At 59.9% G+C, this 23,834-nt stretch overlaps 1 protein-coding gene across 4 annotated transcripts; it reads right to left on the bottom strand.

The window, feature by feature from the left end:
- Nucleotides 1–745: 745 nt before the first annotated feature.
- On the bottom strand, nucleotides 746–14,680 carry TNFAIP2 (TNF alpha induced protein 2). Of its 4 annotated transcripts, XM_064375244.1 has the most exons (13): nucleotides 14,623–14,676; nucleotides 13,822–13,984; nucleotides 11,506–11,879; nucleotides 10,562–11,183; nucleotides 8,401–8,515; nucleotides 8,142–8,264; nucleotides 7,892–7,992; nucleotides 7,145–7,243; nucleotides 6,548–6,671; nucleotides 5,552–5,674; nucleotides 5,157–5,312; nucleotides 4,884–5,005; nucleotides 746–2,897 (listed from the first exon to the last, which is right to left on the bottom strand). In XM_064375244.1, the coding sequence occupies exons 3-13, from the start codon at nucleotides 11,852–11,854 to the stop codon at nucleotides 2,756–2,758; spliced, it is 2,076 nt and encodes a 691-aa protein (XP_064231314.1). In that variant the 5' UTR covers nucleotides 11,855–11,879; nucleotides 13,822–13,984; nucleotides 14,623–14,676; the 3' UTR covers nucleotides 746–2,755. The 4 variants fall into 4 exon arrangements, with proteins under 4 accessions (XP_064231314.1, XP_064231316.1, XP_064231313.1 ...); XM_064375246.1 differs by lacking the exon at nucleotides 13,822–13,984 and having other exon boundaries at nucleotides 14,623–14,680; XM_064375243.1 differs by lacking the exon at nucleotides 14,623–14,676 and having other exon boundaries at nucleotides 13,822–14,063.
- Nucleotides 14,681–23,834: the final 9,154 nt, after the last annotated feature.

Below are 23,834 nucleotides of genomic sequence, written 5' to 3'. Positions count from 1 at the left end.
CCCGACCCTCGTCTCCCTCCTTTTCTGTCACTGCACGTGGGCCCCATGCCATCCCCTTTGGCCCCAAAAATGGAACTCTTGAGAAAGGGCTTCCCCCCTGCCACCCCAGCTCCCTGCCGCCCCAGGCCCTGCTGAAGCCCACACCCTCTGCAGGACCCTTCTGCAGGCCCACACGGCTCCCCTTGGGGCCCTCCTCCAGCCTCCTGCAATGTTCATCAAGGTACCTGCTTCCCTTCCAGGCACTCTGCTCCTTCCCAAATTCCAGGCCAGACTGGGGTGCAGAGAGGCCCCCTCTTCCCCGGCAGCTGAGGCCCTGTGATCACAGCTGTAGCTTTCAGGTCAATTCCAGAAACGTTGAGTCAGTTCCCACTGCGATCCATGCATGGGGTTAAATGGCTGCCCTGTGTCCACCCCACTCTCTTCCTCAGTAATGGACGGTGGAAGAAGCCCCAGGGGGTCACGATCCCCTTTTTACAGATGAGGAAACTGAGGCACGGAAGGGTGAAGTGACTGGCCACGTCCTGCAGGCAGACACTTCCAAAGCTCTTGCTCACAGCGAGGGTGTGAGGGTGGGGGACATGTCCTGCTGGGACCACAGGAGATGCTCTGGGGGCAGGGACAGGCTGGGGGTTGACACAGAGCCTAGGAAGACAGGGTTAGCCCAGACCAAGAGGCTGAGAAAGCCGCTAAGGCCACTCCCCAGCCCCTATCATAGTGCAGCTCTCCAAATAAGCCACTCCACAGCCGATGTTGAATTCTGTTTTATTTTAAGCTATAAAAACCTGGATCCTGTTCCACACACATAGAAAAGCAGTACTATAAAAAATACATATATTAACAATATCAAACACACCAACTCCTACAAACATACTTTGTGCATCACTTATACGAGCCAGTTCCTGGCTACAGCTTCATAAGGGAGTACCTGGGAAAAGGGGACGGACCCTGACTCAGCACTTCAGAGGCATCATCGGGGCTGAGTCATGCCTGAGTCTGAAGGGCCCCCTCTCGGGCTGAGAGGGAACTTTCAGGCCCAGGGAGGAGCAGGGCCTTAAACAGAGCTCATGTTTCCCTGGGGTAGAGCGAGGCGCCCTGCAGGACAGGGGATGAACAGAGGCTGCAGTGGGCAGAATAACGGCCTCCACATGACAGTCCCCAGAGCTTGTGACGTTAGGTCACACAGCCAGTGGGAGTTAAAGTTGCAGCTGGAACTAAAGTGGCAAATCAGCTGACCTTAAAATAGAAAGATGACCTGGGTTCTCTGGGTAGGCTTGATGTGATCACAGGCGTCCTTAAAAGCAGCAGAGCAGGCTGGGTGCCGTGGCTCACACCCATAATCCCAGCGCTTTAGGAGGCTAAGGCTACAGGATGGATTGAGCCCAGGAGTTCCAGATAAGCCTAGGCAACAGAATGAGACCCTGTATCTACAACAGGTAAGTAGCTGGGTGTGGGGGCGTGCGCCTGTAGTCCCAGCTACTCGGGGGATTGAGGCGAGAGGATCACTTGCACCGGGAGATCCAGGCTGCAGTGAGCCTCGATGCCATGATCAGGCCACTGCACTGCAGCCTGGGCAACACAGTAAGACCCTGTCTCCAAAACAAAACAAAATAAAAAGCGGTAGAGGGAGGCAGCAGAGGGGAGGCCTCAATGAGGTGATGGGAAAAGGATTCAGCCACCCACAGCTGGCTCTGGAGATCGAGAGGCCTGAAGTCAGGAGGTATGGACAGCCTCTAAAAATGAAAAGGCCAGAAATGAATTCTCCCCTGAGCCTCCAGAAGGAGCGCAGCCCTGCCAACACCCAGATTTGCGCCCCTGGTCAGCTTCTGACCCGCAGAACTGGAGGACCTCGTTTCGATCCACGAAGTTTGTGGAAACCCATCATGGCAATAGGAAACAGAGGCCAAAGGGTCAGAGGTCAGAGGTCAACTTTGCCCTGCCCCTGCCCAGACCTCAGCCAGACTTCTGGGTGGCAGGGCCCACAGAGGCACCCTCTGGGCCTAATCCTGCTGGGGGAAGGGGGAGCCTGAGATGACGCAGGAGGTCCCAAGCCCTTCTGTGGAGGACACCAAGGCCTTGGGGAACACCCTCTGGGTGAGGCCTTGGGGGGATGCAGAGGGAGGTCAGGGCTTCATTGCAGGGCCAGCCTGTAGGGGCCGTGGGGCTGTCTGGGCGTGACATCTTATGCCAGCTGTGCCCCTAACTCGCCATGGGAACCCACTAGCCCCTGCCAGATGAGAGTTCATCTTTTCCTTTCCTTCTTTCTCTTCCAGTTCTGTCATCCATTCCAGCCGTGCTGAACCCAGCTCAGGGTGGCCCGGGGCTGAAGAGTGCAGATGGGTGAGGCTCAGCCCCTGCCATCAGGGAGCTGGAGAGGGCCCTCGGCCTCACTCACGAGGAGGAGAGTCATGAGGCTGACGGTGGAGGGCGCTGGACAGAGGTGGCCCGGGGTCCCTGAGCCTGGCCGCACTCTCCCTGCTGGGTCTTTCCTTGCGCGCACGGTCAGCTATCGTTTACAAAGAGTTCTTGGTGTTGCCTGGTTTGCTGCCCACAATGGGGGCTCCTACCCCCATCGGACTTGTAAACAAACCGAGGTCTGTCCAGTTCCAGCCACCAGGGCCTGCACCTCCACCAGGGCTAGGCAGAAGCAGCTTCGGAGCGCAGGAGGCCCAAGAGCCAGTGCTGCTCTTAACAGCTCCCAGCGGGGTGTCCAGGACGCTTGCTGGGCACTCACAAGCAGGTCAGGCCACAGGAAAAGCTAACCAACCTTTATAAGGGAAAACAGGGGCCTGGAGGGCTCCTGCGCGCCTGTGCTGACGTCCAGGATGCTCCGGATGCTCTTGACATCACTATTGGATAGGTTCCCCTTGATGGCCAGGATGGCGCTCAGGTGGCCTTTGCTGGCGAGAAGAGCATCCCGTTAGCCCAGCCTGACACACCCCTGCTCACCGGCTCCCTGCACTCCCAGCCAGTGCCACAGGGCCCTACAGCCATGGCCCGGCCCACGAGGGGGCTGCGCTTCCCTCTCCCTCGCCCATGCACTCCACCTGGTGGTCCCAAGAGCGGCCATGCCCCAGCCTGCTTCGGGCCTGCGCACTGGCTGTTCTCCCTGCGATGCTCTTCCCAGGCTGTGAGATGATCGCCTCTTCCCACCCCATAGGTCTCCGCTAAGATGTCCACCCCCAAGAGGCTTTCTTGTCTCTAAACTCGTTCACGACCTTGGGTAAACGTCTTTACAGCTTGCAGTTGTCTGTCTCTTTCCCTGATTATGTCATTGCTATTGCTGGCCCTAAGCAGAATGTGAGCTACCTAAGGGAGGACGGAGACCTGGCCTCGCTTGTACTTCATTGCATCCGGTAACTAGAACAGAGGCTGACACCTCGAAGCCTGCTCCATAATTTTGTTGGTGGGACGGGTAGATGGATGATGGGTGTGTGAGCAGATGGATGAGAGCTAGATGGGTGGAGGGATGGGTGCATGGATGTGAGTAGATGCACGGGTTAGTGGGTGGGCGGGTGGGTGGACAGCTAGATGGGTGGAGGGATGGGTGCATGGGTGTGAGTAGATGCACGGGTTAGTGGGTGGGTGGGTGGGTGGACAGCTAGATGGGTGGAGGGATGGGTGCATGGGTGTGAGTAGATGCACGGGTTGGTGGGTGGGTGGGTGGGTGGATAGCTAGATGGGTGGAGGGATGGGTGCATGGGTGTGAGTAGATGCATGGGCGGGTGGGTGGTTGAGTGGGTGGATAGCTAGATGGGTGGAGGGATGGGTGCATGGGTGTGAGTAGATGCACGGGTTGGTGGGTGGGTGGGTGGGTGGATAGCTAGATGGGTGGAGGGATGGGTGCATGGGTGTGAGTAGATGCACGGGCTGGTGGGTGGGTGGGTGGGTGGATAGCTAGATGGGTGGAGGGATGGGTGGATAAGTAGATGGGTGGATGGGTACTTATGTGGGTGGTTGGAATAACAGATGGGTGGATAGATGGGTGTGTGGGTGCTTATATGGGTAGGTGGATGAATATATGGATGGGTGGGTGGGTGGATAGACAGGTGATTGGTGGGTGAGAGGACAGATGGTCAGATGGGTGGAGGGATAGGTGCATGGATGTGAGTAAATGCATGGGTGTGTGGCTGAGTGGATGGATAGCTAGATGGGTGGAGGGATGGGTGGATGAGTAGATGGGTGAATGGGTGCTTGCTTATATGGGTAGGTGGATGGATAGATGGGTGGGTGGGTGGATGGGTAGATAGGTGGATTGGTGGGTGAGAAGATAGCCAGCCAGCCAGTGGGTGGAGGGATGGGTGGATGAGTAGATGGGTGCTTGTATGGGTGGGCGAATGAATGGTTGGGTGGAATGGATCGGACAGGGGCTGGACTTGGCTAAACTGGGGCAGTTGGGGTCAACCCCAGTCAAGACCCGTTCAGACGGAGCCTAACATGTCAGAGGACCCAGCCTAGGCAGAAACAATGTCCCTGGCTTACCAGACCCTCAGGCAGCCAGGGGCTAAGCCTCCACTCCTGAATATGAGCCCTGGATCCCAGGGCATAGGCCCAGGTCCCAGAAGCCCCCAGGCTTGGTGACCCTGGCCTCTCTGGTCTCAATCTCCCCTGCGAGAGGCAGCATCAGGCAGAGCTAAGAGTGTGGGCCGTGTAGCCAGTGTCACCTTGGACACATGCTGGGAGCTCTCCAGGCCTCCCCCGTGAAATGGGGATGGAACGTATCGGCCTCATAGGGCTGTGGCGAAGGCCATAGGGGTAAGCCCCTGGGGAGGTTCACACGGTGACTGGCATGTGGGCAGCTGCCAGGATCTGGGTTCCCAATGCCAGCCCTGTGAGGCCCCGGCTGCAGTGATGTGACGTGGTCCTGAGGTGCCCCATGTTCTCACCTGAAGTCAGGGTAGCAGGTGGCATAAGTGGCCACCTCAATCTTGATGGCACTGGGGTCCTGCAGGCGGACGATCTCGGCCAGTGTGCGGAGAGCAGGCTGCAGCCAGGTCGCACGGGAGCCCTGCAGGAGTGGACGTGGTTGGAGGGACCCAGGGGTCCAGAGGCTTGGGTCAGCACCGGGTTGGGCTTGGAGAGGCTGTCTCTGACCGGAAAGGACTAGGGCGGAAGAGGCAGCCGTTCCAGAGGGGCTGGGAGGGTGGGCAGGGGCTTACGTGCTCGGTGCAGAAGTGCTGGATGGCGTCAGCGTTGGCCAGGATGTGCGCCGCCAGCTGCTGCTGCTGCTCCGCCGTCTTGAGGACCAGGCGCCGCTTGCTGAGTTGAATGATGTACTCCTTCACCAGGTGCAGGTGCACGGCCTCCATGAGCTCCTGGGAGGGCGAGCGGTGGGCGCGTGTGAGCTGTCCGCTCAGGGGAGCCCGCCACCTCCCTTGAAGCCGTGTAGCCAGGAAGCCAGGGAGAGGCAGATACCAGAGCAAAAGGCTGCACACGTGCTCGTGCGTTCACATGCACGTGGGCACGTGTGAGTGAGTGTACACAGACGTGTTAGTGTGCGTATCCGGCTGCCCCCATTCCCCGAGACCCAGCCACCAGCCCACAGCCTCCTCACCTCCTGGAAACAGTCCTGAAGTTCCGAGAACTCAGGCAGCCTTACGCCCACGGTGGCAATGATTTTCTCCAGGGTCTCCATGGGGACCGCCCAGCGGGTGTGCGAAAACCTCTTGAACAGCGGCTGAGACAGGAGATGCAGGATGTGTGGTCACGCCCCGGAGAGGAAGGGCTGCCAGCCACAGACACGCAGACACGCACATCGACACATGTGCCTGGCGGAGGGGCAGGGGCACTCAAGGACTCCCAGGGAACCCGGACCGAGCTCAGGTCCCTGCTACAGACAGGAAGTGGGGGCCAGCTCTGTGCACCCTTCTCCAAGGTTACCCAGCCTTGGCTCAGGAGCCAGGACAGGCTGTCTGCAGCCCTGAGGCCAAGTCCACTGCCTTCTAAATAAATAAATTCCTGCATAAACAGGACCTTGTGCTTGGCTGAGCCCGGGAGATCGGTGCCGAGCGATCTGGGGTCACTGCTCGGGCTTCCACCACATTCAGGCCATGGGGCAGGGAACCCCACCCCTTCCCACACTTTACCCCCTGCTAAAGGAATTACTTGTTTTCACAGCATTTTCTGTGGATTTCTTGGCCCATAACAGATGTGACCCTGGCTGCCAACAGCCCTGAGCCTCAGCTGCTGGGAGTCTGATGTGGGGACAGGGGTGGGGAGGAAGGGCTGTGGCGGCTGGAGGAAAAGGGGCTGCAGGCTTGGGACTGGGCTGGGTCTGAATGGGGGAGGGGCAGTGAACCTTCTCCAGGCCCTCCCAGCCCCAGGCGGCCCCTCTCAGGCCAAGCCCCAGGACAGTGGCGGACGGAGTTAAAGCCTGCCAGGGTCCCCGCCACCAGGCCTCACCCCTGCACCAGAGCTGGCCACAGTGCCATTCACAGGCCTGCAGCATGTCTCCCCACATCTTTGCTTCTGCCACTCCTCCCCGGGGGCACCTCCCAGCCCCTCCCTGAGCACCCCGAACATGGAGCTGAGGGAAAGAGGCTTCCGCTACCTTCAGGTCCTCACACAGGCTCTGGAGCAGGGTGGAAAAGCCGTGGCTCTTGAGCTCACCCAGGGGGCCCAGCAGGAGGCTCAGGGTGTCCTGGGGTACCTGCCACTTCTGCTCCATGGATGTCCTGGAAGGTGGAGGTAGAGAGGTCACACCAGCCTATAGCCCTGTACCCAGGGAGCCAGGCAGCACCCCCCCACTCTAGAACCCTCAATGGCTCCCCATTCCCTGGGGATCAAGTCCTCCCATTCATGTTCTCCACGCCCTCAAGACACCCGTCCACTGCATCCCCTTGTAACTGAGGGCGAGTTAGCCTCCTCCAGCGCTTCGCCCATCTGCCTAATAGACAGATCACTGTTCCTACGTCACAGGGTTGCTTTAAGGATAAAATAACAGGCGAAGCATCTGCCTGTGTGCAGCCAGCGCTGGGGAAATGTTCGCTGCTGCTGCTGCTGCAGGCCCTGGCGGCTTCCGCTCACGTCCTGGTTTGAATTCCACTTCTTGGCCTAAGCAGCTCCTCCTCCTCCACCTCCCAGCCATCCTCTCCCAGTCACTGCCCGCCAAGTGACTCCCGCTCCGCAAGCCCCTCCCAACACTCACCGGAAGGACAGGCAGTTGTTGATGTTGGCAATGACATTGGCCCTGTAACTTCTCAGCCTTTTGCCTCTCTCCAGAAATTCATTAAAGTCGTGCTGGTAGCTGGCGAAGTCAGAAGGGGCACATTCAGGACCAGCACAGACCCTGGGACGGCAGCAGCAGCCTCCCAGCCGCCCTGCCAGCTCCTCGGGGGCACAGGGCGCTTTTCTGTTTGGCTCCCCATCGCCCAGAGAGGGGCCGCTAGCCCCTGAGCATCATAGAGCTGGCTTCAGAAGCTAAGGCCAGGGCTCCTGAAGAGGTACCAGCCCAGCTCTGCTGCCCCCAGCTCCTATCCCAGGCCCCCTCTAGAGTTGGGAGTCCAGGTAGCGGTGAGGGTGTGGTTGGGTGGAGAAGCCCTCAGAGGTGGACAGCGAGAGAGCAGAGAGAATTCGGGCAGTGCAGACTGGGGGTGTTGTGTGAAGGGGTGCCGGGGTCTCAGCCCCTCACAGGGCATCTTTGAAGCCGGGAGGCTGCTCTGATGGGAGCTTTGCTGCAGGGTGGACGCACGAGCCTCCCACATTGAATCCTGGTGGAGGTGGGACCACCTGAGGTCTCAGTGCCCTGGCTGGGTGGGAAATGACTCCTGGCTCAGAATGACAGGGATGGGGTGGGGGGTGGGGAGCCAGCTCGGCTCCTCACGGAGGCACTTAGGGAGGGGCCGTGGCTCTGAGAGAGGTGGCTACAGGGACCCCGTCCTGGGCACACACCCACCTCCTCAGGAACGCAAGCAGCTCCGCCAGCAGCACCTGCCTTATCTGTGAGCCCAAGTCCAGCGTGATGCTCTCGGCTTTGGCCTGGGCCTGGGAGATGATCTGTGGGGCGGTGGTGGGTGAGCTGAGCAAGGGCTCGCTTGGACGAGGGGGCGGGGTACAGGGAGGAAACAGGCTGGAACAGAGGGGCTACCCGAGGCGGGTGTGGGTCGGCACACAGGAGGAACGTGCCCCGGGGCAGAGCGCAGTACCTGGATGATGTCGATGGCCAGCTCGCTGTGGCAGTGGCCATCCAGCCTCTGGGGAGGCACGTCCTCAGCCCAGCGCTGCGCCTCTAGCTCCAGCGCTCGGGTCATCAACTCCTTCACATTGGCCTGGGGGGGAAGGGCAGGTCATGGGGGCGCTGACCCCTCACCTTGCTCACCTGGAAGCCCCTGCCCATGTTCTGTCTGTCTCTGAGCCTCTCCTCTGGCGCCTCCCTGCCCCTCCCTGGCCCAGGTGCAGACTCACCGCCTCATTGGACAGGAATGTAGCCTCCAGCAGCCGGATCTGCTTGGGGGGCAGGAGGCTCCCGAGCCCCACACCCTGCAGCTCACCCACCAGCTTGGGGCTGTTGAGGATGTCACTGCAGGCAGGGGAGGCTGGCATGAGGACAGCTATACCCACTCAGCACCACCCAAGCAAGAGCCCATGCCCTCGGCCTTGGTCTCCGGCAGGCCCAGACTCGGCCCAGCACACCCTCCCGCACCCCAACCCTGGTTCCCATCCCAGACGATGGGTCTTCCGTCTACTTCGTTTGGTTCGGAACAGAAACTCCGAAGTCATTGTGCCTCCTCTGACTCTCACCCTGCTCTTTAGGTCCTGCTCCAAAATACCCCCTCCCCCACCTCACCAGCCTCAAACCACCCGGGCACCCCGGCCGGCCGCCACCAGCTCCCTGCTGGCTCACTGCACAAGCCTCCTCCTAGCCTCCGCTCCTTCTGTCACCTCCAACGGGTCCTTCTTGACCCAGTAGCCAGAGCCACCTTTAAGACCTGATCTTCCTGCTCCGAGGCTACCTCTCATCCAGATAAAACACTGCTCCTAGTCACAGCAGCCCTGGGATCCAGCCAGCTGCCAGCCCACTGCGCGCCAGCCCCAGCCACCTCCCAACCCCAGGAGTGGGACATCATGGGCAGGAAGGGCTGTGCCAAACTGCTCCACAGAGGCATCTCAGCTCACACTCCCGGCACCTCTGCAGGGTCCCAGAGTTCCCAGGGGACTGCCCAGCCCTGGCACTTCCTAAGAGACCTTTGTCTGCCTAGAGGCTTACAATGACCTCCTCTCTGCCCCTAACCAAATCCAGACACAGCTGTGTCCCTCTGTTCCCCACATTTCTGGCACAGAAACTTCAATGATGCCCCCGGACACCCTCTCGCCAGGACTCCGTGCCCAGCTTGGCTTTGGTTGCCTGTTTTGCTAACCCCAGGCCAACAGATCCCGAGGTCGCTGTGACAGGAAGACTGACAGGAAGGGGCACAGGTGCCCAGCACTTCCTGGTGAGTCAGGACGAGAAAGCAGGCACTGGCTCTGGGCTAGGCTGTCTCTTCCACGGCCCCCGCCCTGTGCCAGTTCCCCTATGCCCTGCTCACCCCCTCCCACCCTCCCCACTGGACCATTTCTCTGTCCTTCTGCCAGAGGCTGACCCTTCAACACCAACTGAGCCCATAGGCCACCCAAAGGCCCCGAGACAGCAGACACTGCCCACGCTGTCTACACCTCCCGCTTCCTTCCTAAGACTTCACACTAGGATCTGGGGCCAGCAGTGGTCAAGCCCCACAATAACAGCCCCTGGACTCCCCCGCCCTGGGCCTGTCCACACAGCAGTACGAACTCTCCATGCAGACCATGTGCATGATGGGCACACCCAGGGACCCATGGAGTCAGGGGATGCCTGAGGCTGCACCCGAGGGCTCCAGCTCTGCTGGGGGCTGACACGGTAACCCCACACAATGGGGGTCTTTCCAACAAGACACCTGGCCCTAGCCCCCCCATTGTGGACTCTCCTGCCTGGGGGTGCCCGCATAGCCCACCCAGTAAATCCAAACACTCTGGCAAGCTCTGCTCAACTCCAGAGTGCCCTGGAAGAGGACATGCTCAGGCACACCGACCTTCCTCTCACCTTCTTCCCTGCCTGCCCTATCACCCCTTCTCCAGCCTCCCCGCCTGATTCCCTGGCTCAGAGAAGAACCGCTGGCTTCCGCTTCCTCCAGGCTGGCTTCCCTGACTTCTCCAGGCCTGCTCTGGGTCCCTGCTCTGGGCTCCCAGGGCCTGGCCTCCGCTGCCACAGCCCTTTCAGCTCTGCGTGGTTATTGATTGCTTTGCCCCCTCTTCAGACTGGGCACCCGTGAATGAATGAAATCCCTACCATTTTCTGTGCCTCTGTTTCCCCAACAGCAGAATGTAACTGAGGCCTAGAAAATTAAGGATTCCAAAAGCAAAGCGGACCCAGCCCCAGCCTTATCCCTGTGCCCAAGCCCAGTCTCTGCCCCAGGGAGTCCAAGTGCCACCCCCGCACTGTCAGACCCAAAACTCTGCAAGCACCGCCTCACTAAAGCTGGCGGGGCACAGCTCACTGGCCTCCTGCAGAGGACACCCTCCCGGCCCGCCCGGGCGAGCCCCGCCCGCTCACTTGGGGTAGAGGTTCTGCACCCAGACCAGCAGCATGAAGGCGTCGCGCTCGCACAGCTCGAACTGCGCGGTGGCGGCCACGTGGGCCGCGAAGTGCTGGTGGTAGCTCTCGGCGTAGGCCGCCACGACGCCGAACTCGGCGGGGAACAGCGGCTTCAGCCGCTCCACCACGGCCTCCAGGTCCTCCTTCATGGTGCGGCCCATGTGCAGAAAGACGCCCTCGGGGACCTCGGCGCCCTCGGCCGGCCGCCCGCCCATGCGCTCCTCGGCCGCCTCCGCCACGCCGCGCCGCCACAGCTGCAGCCAGCGCCTCGGGCGCGTGGTCGCCAGCGCCGAGGTCCCTGGCCCGGCCGCCGCCGCCTGCCGGTCCTCGCGCTCCTGCTCGGCCACCACCGCCAGCGCCTGGCGCAGCCGCTCGGGCGCCGCCTCCAGCGGCCGCCGCAGGACGCCCAGCACTTGGTCGCGCAGCAGCTCGTACAGCGCCTCCACCTTGCTCTGCCGCCGCACCAGCTCCTCCGCGCTCGCGCCGCCCGCCGCCGCCGTCGCCAGCTCCCGCTCCAGCGCCAGCAGCGGCCGCGCCGCCTCCAGCCGCCCGCGCTCCAGCGCCGCCTTCAGCTCCTCCACTGCGCCGGGAGCGCCGCGTCAGTCCCCGCCCCAGCCCGCCCGCCTGCGCCCTGCGGGACCGTCCTCCCCCAGTCGCGCGCAGGGCCGGCGGCCGACACCCCAAAGGGTGACCTCGGTGTCCCGGACTGAGCTGAAGGCCTGGTCTCCCCCGTCCCAGCCTCCCAGACTGGGGCACAGGTGAAAGCAGGGAGACAGACGCGGATGCCAGCCCCACATGCTGGCCCACGGTGCAGGTGGCTCACTCACGTGGATGAGGCCCACCCCGTCCAGGCCTGGACTAGCTCTAACCCCGGACCCAGCCCCACCCGGGTCCCAGCGCACCTGTGGGCATTGGGCCATCCAGCCCCTGCCTGGACCCGGCCGCGTCCTCGGGCTCCGCTGAGCTGGGCTGACCCTTCTTCTTCTTCCCTTTGGTGAAGACGCTGAATACATTGGCCAGGCCTTTGGACTTCTTCTCCTTCTTCTTCGCTGCCTTTTCCTCCTCCCTATATAGGGCTGCCCCAGCCTCCAGGGCTGGCACCAGGTCCTCAGAGGAGGCTTCCGACATGGAGGTCTCTGACTCCGCCTCTGATGTTGACTGCAACTTTTGGGGACTTCTGGGGAAGTCGAGGATGACTGGCACAGACTGATGGCCTGAGAGGCCTTGGAAGTAGGTCATCATCTTCAACATCCCCCTGGCTCAGGCCTGCAGGCTGCTGCAGGGGAGAGGGGAAGGCATCAGTGGTCACCATGGCCCGGCCCTGGCTCCCAGGCCGGAGCCCAGAGCTGTGGTGGCTGCACTGACTGGGCTCTGTCTGTTTTCACCCACACGAGCACCAGGGCTCTGGCCATCTCCTGGCCCAGATCAGCACCCACAACCTTGCTCCCTCCCTGGCCACGAGCGCCTCACCACCCACAGCTGCGCTTCCAGTACCCCACAGCCCCAGAAGCCCCCCAGACAGAGGGAGGCCTTCCCTTTATTTGGGCAAATCCCTCCCTGACAGCCCACCCTCTGGGCAGGGAGCAGGGGCTGCAGGGAGTGAACACCTCCCTGACCCCACAGGACCCTGGGGAAGAGGAACAACATGGGACAGTGAAGGAACAGAGGTCCAGAAAGGTCAGGGACATGCCAGAGTCTAGAACACCAGAAGCTGGCCTGAGGCTGGAACCCCGCCTGCTCTCCCCAGCCCCAGCCCCTCTGCCGTCTTGCCTAGTTCTGATCCAGCCGTGGAGTCACAGAAACACAGCGCCTGCAGCTGGGCAGTGAAGGGGAAGAGCCTGACAGGGGTCTACAGAAACCACAGCGGGTGGGACCTCAGGGACCCTTTCACACACCACTGGGGGCAAGAGGCTCAGTGAAGCACAGGGCTGCCTGAGGTCACGCAGCAACTCGGGTCCAGAACCCAGGCTTCCTGGCTCCCCCGCCCCCAGCCCCCACCCACCCAATCCCAAATGGGATGACAGCTTCATCACAAAAGCTTCCGGTTTCTGCAGCCTTTCTGGGTGCCCATCCCATCTCTTCCTCTCTCGTCCGGAAGGGTGTTATTTTGGCTTAAATTGTGCCTATGGTCAACAGCTTGGGCTTGGAACTCAGGTCACCTGGTCCCAGAGCCCAGCTCTCCCCCTGCCTCCACATCCCCCACAGCCCTGCAAGCTACATCCAGAGAGCCAAGACCCGAGCCTCCCCCAGTCCCCACCCAGCACCTGGCCATTGTCACAGCAAGGCAGGGCCCCTGGAGGCGAGCACGGCTAACCTGAAAGGGGGAAGCAGTCAGGGGCTTGGGCCTCCCCGAGAACCGAGGTGACCTGTGACCATGATGCCATGGCTGCCCCACCCCAAGACTAAATACATGCAGCCTTGTCTCATGTATCATGTTAACTTGTCTCATGTATCATGTTAACTTCAAGTGACCCCTGAAACAGCCCCACAAGGCAGCAGGATGACCCGCCATCCAGAGGAGAAACAGGCTAAGTAGGAGGTGTTTGCCCCGAGCACAGCAGGCATGGGGGCTCAGATTGGCCCTGCTGCCTCCGCAAGAACCGATACCCTGTCCCCATCCTGGGGAGGCTTGGCCAGAGCCTCCTGAGGGACGGGAAACCCGGGCTTCTCCCACCCCCAGCCTCCCCCATGCTCACCAGGCGCCATGGGCAGGGTCACACTGGCCTCCCGGGTGCCATTTGGGTTGAGCGTTCCACTCCAGGACCAAGAGGGGCATGCTCCGGGGAGCCTCCAGGGCAAGGCCACAGGGCATCTCTGCCTCCCACCCAGGGCCCCAACTTCGCCTCCCAGCCCCTCTCAAGTGCATGCCAAGCACCCACAGGAGCTGGTCTGTCTGGAAGGGCTGCTCAGCCCCACCCTGGGCACCCAGGCCCCACCTCTGCCGTCCTCCTGGGGTGGGGGAGGGCAGCCCTTACCACCAGTGCTCCCTGCCAGCCTCACCTCAGCCTTCCCTGTCCCACCCCTCCCAATAGGACGCAGCTCCTCAGTCCCCGCATGTGCTAGGCTCTATCCGACCCCAGGCCAGCTCCTACAGGACCCCTCAACATGGCCGCCTTCTCCCCTCTGTGACGCGAACCCCAGCGCGCCTCATCCCAGGCACTCTCAGAGGCAGCTGGTGCCATGGAAAGAGAAACAGTCGCGGTGAGGGCTCCGCGCACCTCTCACTAGGGCGTGGACTGCGCACCTCCTTCCTCCGCAAGGCTCAGTCTCCCCATCTTTGGAATGGGGGTGAGGACCCCCACCTCACAGTGCTGCTGAAGGGATGTGGCCAAACCGCACAGCGCGGCCGTCGGGGTGAGTCTTTTGCGCCCCGAGTCTGTCCTGCAGGTGGGGGCGAAGAAGGGGAGGAGGGGCGCTCCTTTGAGCCTCGCCGCTGTTTGGGCCCACGGAGACCAGAACGGGCCTGCTCGGAGGCTCGTAGTGTGCGCACGGCCAGTGGCTCCACAGCGCCCCCAGCCTCCCACTGCCCAGCTTCTCCTCAGGCCCACGGGCCTGGCTCGCCTTCCCCGTCCGGGAGCTCCCTGGGCCCGGTTCCTTCAGTCCTGGGCAGGATGTGGAAGGCGCACCTATCCCCCGATGAGGGCACGCGGGCACAGGTGAGGAAGTGGCTTGGCCTGTGTCGCGTGGCCGGGGAGTCACGCTGGGCCTGGTCCTCCCTGCTGCTAACGGAGGGGAGACTCCTGTGCCTTCCCCAGCCCCGCCCTCCCTGTCTCTGGCAGGACCCAGCCCTTCGCCGCGAGCGCCAACCCCGACCCCTCTGTGCCCGGGCAAGGGGACGCTTGGCGCCAGGGCCTCAGTTTCCCTGGCAATGGGGCCGCCCGAGGCTGGGGGTCCTGGGAGCGTCCCGCCCCCTCCTGTCCCCGCCGCCGCGACAGGATCCGGGGGAGCCTCGGGGTCGGGGCGGGCGAGGAGCCGCGCGGAGATGCGGGGATGGGCGCGTGGAGGCAGAGGTCACTCACCACGTCCTGGCCCGGCCGCCGCTGTCCTGGCCCCAGTTCCGCGAGGTCTGAAATAGTCTCAGTTCAGCCCCGCCCCGCCCCGCCCCCTGCAACCGCGGAAAACCCGCGGGCAGAGGCCCAGGCCCTGTGCCGCCCCGCCGTGTCCCTGCGTCCCTGGGGCCGGGCGCGCCCGGCCTGCCCAGCGGGGGATGCGGGGCGCGGTCACTTCCTCCCAGCAACCAGGCTGGAGTGGGGGGGTCCGACCGCGCGTCTCACGTTATGTGGGGCGCGGGGGACGCCACGGGAAGGACCGGGCTGGCGGGCGCGGGGCCATTGTCCGACGACTGCTTCTGATAGGCCGCCTGGAAGGGGAGCGCTTGACCGCGTTCCAGCGTCACAGACTGGCTCCGCGCCAGCTGCGGGGGCGCCCGGTCCCACCCCAACTCCCCCAGACGCCCCTCTGAGGAGGCGCCCTAGGCGGGGCTGCACAGGCGGCGCGCTGTGCACAGGGCCTGGCGCCCCTCTCGCCGTCTAGCCTTGCTTGAAATGCGTAAATGCGAAGAGGTGAAGCGGCTGACCCGGGTCACACCGCATTAAGTAGGAGAGTGGGGTTCCCAGCCAGGCCTGTGGGACTCCCGCTGGAGCCTCTCCCCCTCTGGGGCTAGGGCTGGGCCCCACAGGCTGCTGGAGCCGGCAGAAGGGGAGGGGCCCAAGGGCCAGACTCCAGGGCCTTGTCCCCATCCAAACCCTGTCTCTCGGGGTCTGTCTTGGGGGACGCAGGGGTGGGGCATGTGGGGAGGATAGGAGAGGGCTGAGAAGGGAACCCAGAGGAGATTCACTTCCTTCCTTATTTCACAGGCTAGGAATTCCTGCCCTCTGGAAAGGCCCCTGTCATTTAGGAATTTCCCGCTGGGCACCCGCTTCCCTCCTGCCTCGCCGGGGCCTCTGCTCCTCCCCTCCTTTGTTTGGCCCTTTCCCCTGCCCCCTGCTCAGGCCGCCATCCCCTCTCCAGCCTGGGAACAGGTCTTCCAGGACCAAGGGGGCAGCGGAGCGGGGGCGGCTGTGGGTTCCGGGTGCCCTGGGAGCTGAGAACTTCCTCTTGGAGTGGTGGCCAAGTGCCAGGTTTGCACTTGGATTGTCATCCATCCTGTCCCTGGGGGACCTGCAGGGGAGCGGACGCAGGAGGCCGCCAGGATGGGGTGCTAAGGCTGCCAACACCACCCGCTCTCCAGGGATGACACTTTTCAGATGAGTCCGCGGAGCCACGGCATCCCGAGGCTGGGAGAGTCCTTCCATCAGCAGTGCACAGATGGAGTTCTTCCACACAGGGCCCTGAGGACACGGGCTGAGGGGCCTTGGCCGGTGCCTGCCTTCGCGGCTGGCTGCTGTGGCTCATTGTGCAATCCTCACAAGACTCTCCTGCCAGACTCTGTTCCCCGACCCCACCTCCTCCACCTCCCCTCCCAGCCCCAAGCAGATCTGGAAATTGCTCGGGAAGTCTGCATCTGCCAGGAGGCCATTGTCAGGCCTTGGACCCCACTGCCCCCTGGGAGGCAGCCCCTGGTCTGCATGGGCTTTGCAGGGCTGGACCGGGGCTGCCAACCTTGTCCCCTGCTGCTGAGAACAGCCCCCGCAGAGCACTGGCCAGGATTGCGAAATGAGACTCCTGCCTTGGGCTTGTGTCTGCACCCGGCCCTTCCCCTCTGGAAGCTCAGGCATGAGGGTCAATGGTCACATTTGTGAAGTCTTCTGAGAATGGGGCGGCATGGAGGGCCAAGGGATGACAGCCAGTGGCACCCACAGGGCCGGAGCAGTCCTTACCCTCTTCTCAAAGATGCGGAAAACAGTTCCCAAGAGGCCAGGAACTTGCAGAGGAGCCAGAGCCAGCCCAGGGCTCCACCCCAGCAGGAAGCCAGCATCACATGCTGGGTGGGAATGTTCGTGACCAGCGGGCCCGCGGCTGTCCTATTCCCCAGCTCCTCAGGGCAGAGGCCAGGGCAACGAGCGAGTGGGCTCTGCCTGGCGGGGAAGGCAGCAGACAGGAGCAGACTGGCAATGACCTCCCCATTTAGCCTAGAAGGCAGGTGTGCTAGCACCTGGCCAGGAGCCACGGTCAGCTCCTCGCACGCAAGCCAGGACTTCAGAGGCCAGGACACATGGGATGTCCCCTCCCTTCCCTCTGTCAGAGCAATGACAGCTGACTTTTTTTTTTAAATTATTATGGTGCAATACACATAACTTTATATGTATGAAAATACATATAAAATTTATAATCTTTTAAGTGTGCAGTTCGATGGCATTAAGTATATTCACAGGGTGTGCAACCATCGCCACCCTCCACCCGCAGAACTCTTCACCTGGCAAAACGGAAACTCTGCCCATTATGCACCAACTCCCCTTTCCCTCTACCCCCAGGGCCTGGCAGCCACCATTCTACCTTTTGTCTCTGTGGCCTTGACTATTCTAGGTACTGCAGGTAAATAGAGCATTGTCCTTTTGTGTAAATACAGCATTTGTCCTTTTGTGTCTGGTTTCTTTCACTCAGCATAATGTCTTCGGGATTCATTCATGTTGGAGCAGGTGTCGGAATTCCCTTCCTTTGGAAGGCAGAACCATATTCCATTGTGTGGATGGACTACACTGTGAGCATCTGTTCATCTCTCTGTGCACACTGGGGTTGCTGCTGCCTCTGGGCCGCTATGTACACTGCTGCTATAAACGTGGGTGTGGACTGGGTGTGGTGGCTCATGCCTGTAATCCCAGCACTTTGGGAGGCCGAGGCGGGTGGATCGCTTGAGCTCTGGAGTTCGAGACCAACCTGGACAACACGGTGATACCCTGTCTCCACCAAAAATACAAAAAGCTAGCTGAATGTGGTGGCACACACCTGTAGTCCCAGCTACTTGGGAAGCTGAGATGGGGGAACCACCTGAGCCTGGCAGGCTGAGGCTCCAGTGAGCCATAATTGCACCACCACACTCCAGCCTGAGTAACAGAATAAGACCCTGTCTCAAAACAAAAACAAAGAAACAAAATAACAAGGGTATGCAGATATCTGTTCACATTCTGCTTGCAATTCTTTTGGGTAGACAGCTGACATCTGCTGATCTCCGCCGGTGCCAGGCGCTGCTCGAAGTGTTTTGTATACATTAGTCAATTTCATCAAACAACCTAACGACGTGGTACTAACTATCCCCTTTTCACAGATGAGGAAACGGAGGCGCAGAGAAGTCTAGTCATGTGCCAGCCAGTGGTGAAGCTAGGGGGCCTTCAGTAAGCACGGGGTTATCCTGCTTCTCCTCCAACACTGCTCAGCGTCCAAAATTCGGCTTGATGTATTTAAGTCGGACACAAGAAAGGACTTCCAGACCAAGGAGTTTAGATGCAGAAATGGGAGGTATCTCCCTTTTCATCTTGAAAAAAAAAAATTTCCCAATCTTTTACATTACATTGTTTAGTCCATTTATTAAACCTCCACCTGCTCCCTGGAGGGCCGCAGAAGAGGCCGACTCAGCACGGGCCAGAGAATAACAGCGGGAGCTGCGCCACTGGCCCTTCCGCTCCGCGTTCTGGAGCGTACAGGGTACCGAGAGGGAAGCTCTCTGGAGGAGGAGCAGTTGGAGGCCGGAGGAGAGTAACGTGGGCAAGGCGCAGGCTGTGGGGGGGTCATGAGGGGCACAGGGCCTGTGGGTGGGTTGGCCTGGCCAGGGGCATGGCTGCGGCTGCTAGCCTTGGGCACAAGAGCAGGTTGATCTTGGGGGGGTCCCCAGCCCCTCCCCCAGCGCCCGGCTGCTTCCCTCTGCACGATGACTTGCACTTCCCACTGCCCCGGCCCTGGCTCCCAGGACCCCACATTCACCCCGCTTCTCCCTTTCACTTCTCACCAGACCTGGGTCTCTTCCCGGGGCCTCTTGTTCCCCCTGGGATGCCCTCCTCACTCACTGCATGGGGTGGGGCCATGATGTCCCGTGCTGACAGATAAGGAAACTGAGTCTCAGAGAATCGAGCACAGAGGTTGAGGCCTTAAGGCTGGGGTCCCTGCTGCCACCCAGCCTTCCCCAATAGGAGCAGTGACTCGCTCAGCTTCGCCTGCAGCTGCATGAGACCCTGGCTGAAGCCTGCTGACCTCCTCCGGGACTATGGAATGGCCAGGACAGCTGACCAGGAACCACTCTCACAGTGCATCCCCTCCTGCAAAGGCGGGAGCATGAGGACCCTCAGCAGACCAGACATGCGCCATAGGCGGTGCCCCACCCCGCCCCAGCCCCACGGGACACTGTTGACCTCCCCTTCCTCCTGGGAGGAAGCCAGGCCGAGGACTCCTCCTCGTATTGGGCAGCTGGAGAAACCAAGGCCCGATGAGTTCGGTAGGTTTGGCTTCTGCAACTGTTCCATGGCCTGGCCCACTGTCCTCCTGAGGAGGGCCATGGGAGAGAAAGCAGGGCCTGTGGGGCAGCAGGACCCAACCCCAGCGCCTTCCCAAAGCTCAGTGCTCCTAAAACCCAGTCTCAACACAGCTCTCCGGTAGTGATAGAAAATGCCCGCGTTCAGCTCCGGTTCCTTCTCCTTGGGAGCAGAACACGGGCGCTTCCCAGAGCCGGCATGATTTCCAGGAAAACGGCTGCAGAGCCACGGTCCACGCAGGGTGGACCAATGACAGAGGCCAATCATGTGGCGGGAGCTCTCTTGGGAAGCCCAGCGAGGCTTCATGGGGCAGGGTGCGATTTGACCTTTGAGAGGGGAGAGGAGGAGAGGGGAGGAGAGGGGAGGGAAGGGAAGGGGAGGAGAGAGGAGGGAGGGGAAGGAAGAGAAGGGGAGGGAGGGAAGCAGAAAGGGGAGGGGAGGTGTTACCAGAGGGACTGTATCCAAATCATGAAGCAACAGGGTATGTGCGCGGCCCCAAATCCACAGCGGTCTGCAGCAACCTCAGTTCTTGCCTCCTCAGGAAAAAGAATTCAACCAAGAGGTCTAAGGCAAAGTCAGAGCCCGTAGCAAGTTTCAAAGCAGGAGGGAAAGTTTGTTTAAAAGTTTTAGAGGAGCCTGGGCAACATGGCAAAACCCCACCTCTACCAAGTAATAGTAATAATAGGTCGGGTGCGGTGCTCACACCTGTAATCCCAGGACTTTGGGAGGCCGAGGCAGGCGAATCACAAGGGCAGGAGCTTGAGACCAGCCTGGCCAATATGGTGAAACCCCGTCTCTACCAAAAATACAAAAATTAGCCAGGCTGGTGACACACACCTGTAGTCCCAGCTACCCAGGGGGCTGAGGCAGAGGTTGCAGTGAGCTGAGATCAGACCACTGCACTCCAGCCTGGGCGACAGAGCGAGACTCCATCTCAAAAAATAAATTAAAAAATTATAATGACACAAAAATTAGCTGAGCGTGATGGCGGGCACCTGTGGTCCCAGCTACTCGGGAGGCTGAGGTGAGAGGATCTCTTGAACCCGGGAGGTGGAGGAGGTTGCAGTGAGCCCAGATCGTGCGACTGCACTCCAGCCTGGGATACAGCACAAGACCCTATCTCAAAAAACAACAACAACAAAAAAAAAAACTTGTAGGGCAGGAATGAAAGGAAGGAAATTGGGTGACTAGAGGGATTCCAGTGTGTGGTTTGACCTTTGACTTGGGGTTTTATACGCTGACCTGCTTCCACTTCCAGGGGGATTGTGTTCCTTCTCCCGGTTCTTCCCTTGGGCTGGGCTGTCCGCGTGCCCTGTGGCCTGCCAGCACTTGCTGCCTCCGTCCCCCTGTCACCTATATCTGGCATTTCTCCCCATGTTATCCCTCCCCAACCTCCTACATGGAGTAGGCACCCCATGAGCGGTGTGGTTACTGACGCAGGGCACGTGCTTATCTGAGGCACTCTTCTCTTACCTGGGAGCGTTTCTCCAGGAAGGTCATAAACCAGTTAAGCTCTGCCATTTTGCCTCTTAGCCCTCATGCTTGAGCCCACTCCCCGGACTCCTGAGATCTTGTCGAGAAGTTGCTGATCACGGTTCAGGTGCTTCTGTGTAGGAGAAACGCCTGTGTTGGGAGACTGCCTTTCCCTGGTCCTGGCTGCGACCAATTATTATTTTAGAAAGACAGTGTAGCAACTGCCTGACCATCACCACCTGATGGTCACATGACATTCCTAGGCGCTCTCCTGCCCTGCTAATGTCTGTCTACCGTAACAGAGGCTGCTCAAAATCACCACAGGGCCTGCCACTGCCTCCAGCCCAGGTGTTCAGCCCAGGTGCTGAGAGCCTCCTCCTTGCCAGCCGGCCAGGAGCTCTGACTTCCAGACTTTGGGGAAGGAGGGCATCCGTGTGTGGGCTCGGGCGTGGAGACCACCTGGGCCCTGGCACTCCATCACTGGCAGCTGTGTCTTTCCACATGTTGCTTGGGACAGTGCCATTTCCTGGGAACCTCCTGGAGATGGCGTTGGCATGCTCAGAGGGTTGGCAGGGATGGCTTAAAGGAGGTAGTGCAGATAAATGGCAATGAATGCCACGGGCAGGAGATGCTCCCAGACAGCCAGGCCCTCCTCCAGCCAACTCTTGCATTTTCTTGTGTAATGCTCCCAAGTTTACATAGGGAGACGGAACCCAGAGAGGTGGAGTAACTCATACAACGTCACACAGCTAGGAAGGTGCAGAGCTGGGATTCCAGCCCATCGGTGTCTGAGTCCAGAGGCTGATTCGAAATGCCAGCCCTGAGTTCAGGGGAAGCAGGAACACCATACACCGCCATGCAGAGCCCAGCACACAGTGGGTACCCCATAAACGGCAGGACTTCTCACGATGAGGCAGGAGAACAGGGTCTGGAGGCAGGGAACCTAAGGCTATTTCACACCGACTTCCTAGACCTGTATTGAAAGGAAAACCCTAGCTTTCCACACCTAAGTAACCACAGGACCAGAGACTACTCCCTTTGCAAACCCCTCACCTTTTCCATTACTTTTTTTTTTCTTTGAGACAGTCTCGCTCTGTCATCCAAGCTGGAGTGCAGTGGGGCAATGTCGGCTCACTGCAACCTCTGCCTCTTGGGTTCAAGTGATTCTCCTGCCTCAGCCTCCTGAGTAGCTGGGACTACAGGTGCCTGCCACCATGCCCAGCTAATTTTCGTATTTTTAGTAGAGATGGGTTTCACCATGTTGGCCAGGCTGGTCTGGAACTCCTGGCCTCAGGTGACCCACCTGCCTCAGCCTTCCAGAGTGCTGGGAGTACAGGCGTGAGCTACCATGCCCAGCCTCCCTGAACTTTTCTGCATGACAGATGGGAAATTGGCTGTCTGCAACAAATCGGACTGTGATTGTCAGTCAAGTCTTCACGTGCAACTCTGTGACTTCACTCCAGCCTGTGAATGGTTGCTGTCCACACCAATCAGACTGATTGCAGCCGAGTCTTCCTTTGCATAGAAGAGTAACTGTAACTTCACCATAACCTCTTTTTTTTTTTTTTTTTTTGAGACTGAATCTCAGGCTGGAGTGCAAATGCACAATCTCGGTTCACTGCAACCTCTGCCTCCCAGGTTCAAGCGATTCTCCTGCCTCAGCATCCTGAGTAGCTGGGATTACAAGTGCCCGCCACCACGCCCAGCTAATTTTTTTGGTAATTTTAGTAGAGATGTGGTTTCACCATTTTGGCCAGGCTGGTCTTGAACTCCTGAGCTCAGGTGACCCGCCCGCCTGGGCCTCCCAAAGTGCTGCGATCCATGCTTGGCCGCATCCTAGCCTCTGATTGGTTGCTTTTTACAACCAATCAGATGTTTGCATGGGAGTGTGGCCTTTGTAACTTTAGTCTCTGGTTGGCTGCTTTCTGCAACCATTCGGGCTGATTGCAGGCCGCCACATGAGGTGAGCATGAAGTGGCCAATGGGAAACCTGTCGGGAGTATTTAGACCCGAGAAGATTCGTACCCAGCTCCTGAGCGGCTGCTCCCGCGCTGTGGCACGCTGTGGAGTGTACTTCCATTTTCAATCAGTCCCTGCTTGAGTTCTTTTGTTGCTCCTTTCTTTCTTTGCTTTGCTGGGTGTTTTGTCCAATTCTTTGTTCAAAACGCCAAGAACCTAGACAACTTGCAGTCATGACCCTCTACCGGTGACAATGACATCTGTCTTTCCCAAGATCCTGAGTCCCGTATTTGCAGATTCTATCCATCTAAGAGCATTGGGTTCCTCATTTGATGTTTACAGGGATCAAGAACGACTGCCCCGGCCAGGCGCAGTGGCTCACGCCTGTAATCCCAGCTCACGCCTGTAATCCCAGCACTTCCGGGGGCTGGGCGCGGTGGCTCACGCCTGTAATCCCAGCACTTCCGGGGGCCGGGCGCGGTGGCTCACGCCTGTAATCCCAGCACTTTGGGAGGCTGAGGCAGCAGAATCACTCGAGGTCAAGAGTTTGAGACCAGCCTGACCAACAGGGTGAAACCCCATCTCTACTAAAAATACAAAAACTTAGCCGGGCATGGTAACAGGTGCCTGTAATCCCAGCTACTTGCTTGGAGAGGCTGAGGCAGGAGAATCACTTGAACCCTGGAGGTGGAGGTTGTAATGAGCACTGCAGTCTGGGCAACAGACTGAGACTCCATCTAAAAAAAGAACAACTGCCCATCCTCCCAACGACCTCCAGCTAAAACAGGTTCTTCACCAATGCCCAGAATGTCATTATTCATATAAATTCCTTGGGCAAGAATCACTTTTTACCAATTCAAGTGTCCTGCAAGGCACCGTAGTTACTTCTGGGAATGGGAGCAGGAGCAGTAGTGACAGGAGACTTTTTACCTTAGACCCTGTTCGTATCTTTTAAATTCTGACCTATGTAAATGTATTGCTACCCAAAACATTAGTAAGTATGTAACACATGTTTAAGGCTGCTAATAGATGGGTGGGCACACGTGCAGACCGAAGTGAGGGTGTCCCTGGAGAGGCCCCAGCCCCCAAGGCCCAGGAGAGGATGGACTGAGGGGTGGGTGTGACTTGTCCAAGTTTCACTTCCCTCCAAGTGTTTCACAAGAACAGGGTCCCAGGAGGCCAGGCTGAGATTCGGGTGGCTCCCAGTGAGATCTGATCCTGTGACCCGGGTGCTGTGGACCCGCCCTCTGCAGTGGCAGCCTTGGCACAGCACAGTGGCCAGCAGGTGCCCACCGACAAGCTGTCCACACGGAAGGGCGGGGACAGGCAGTGCTGTGGGGCAGCCCAGTCCTGGCCGCCCCCCCGGGCCTCATGATGGACTGTGAGCTGCATGAGTT

The sequence above is a fragment of the Aotus nancymaae genome, unplaced genomic scaffold (assembly GCF_030222135.1).
Source record: "Aotus nancymaae isolate 86718 unplaced genomic scaffold, 86718_ANA_hifiasm-v0.15.2.pri h1tg000011l, whole genome shotgun sequence".
Lineage (NCBI taxonomy): Eukaryota > Metazoa > Chordata > Mammalia > Primates > Aotidae > Aotus > Aotus nancymaae.
Note: the sequence above shows the minus strand (reverse complement) of the source record. Positions and strands in the feature narration are given on the sequence as shown.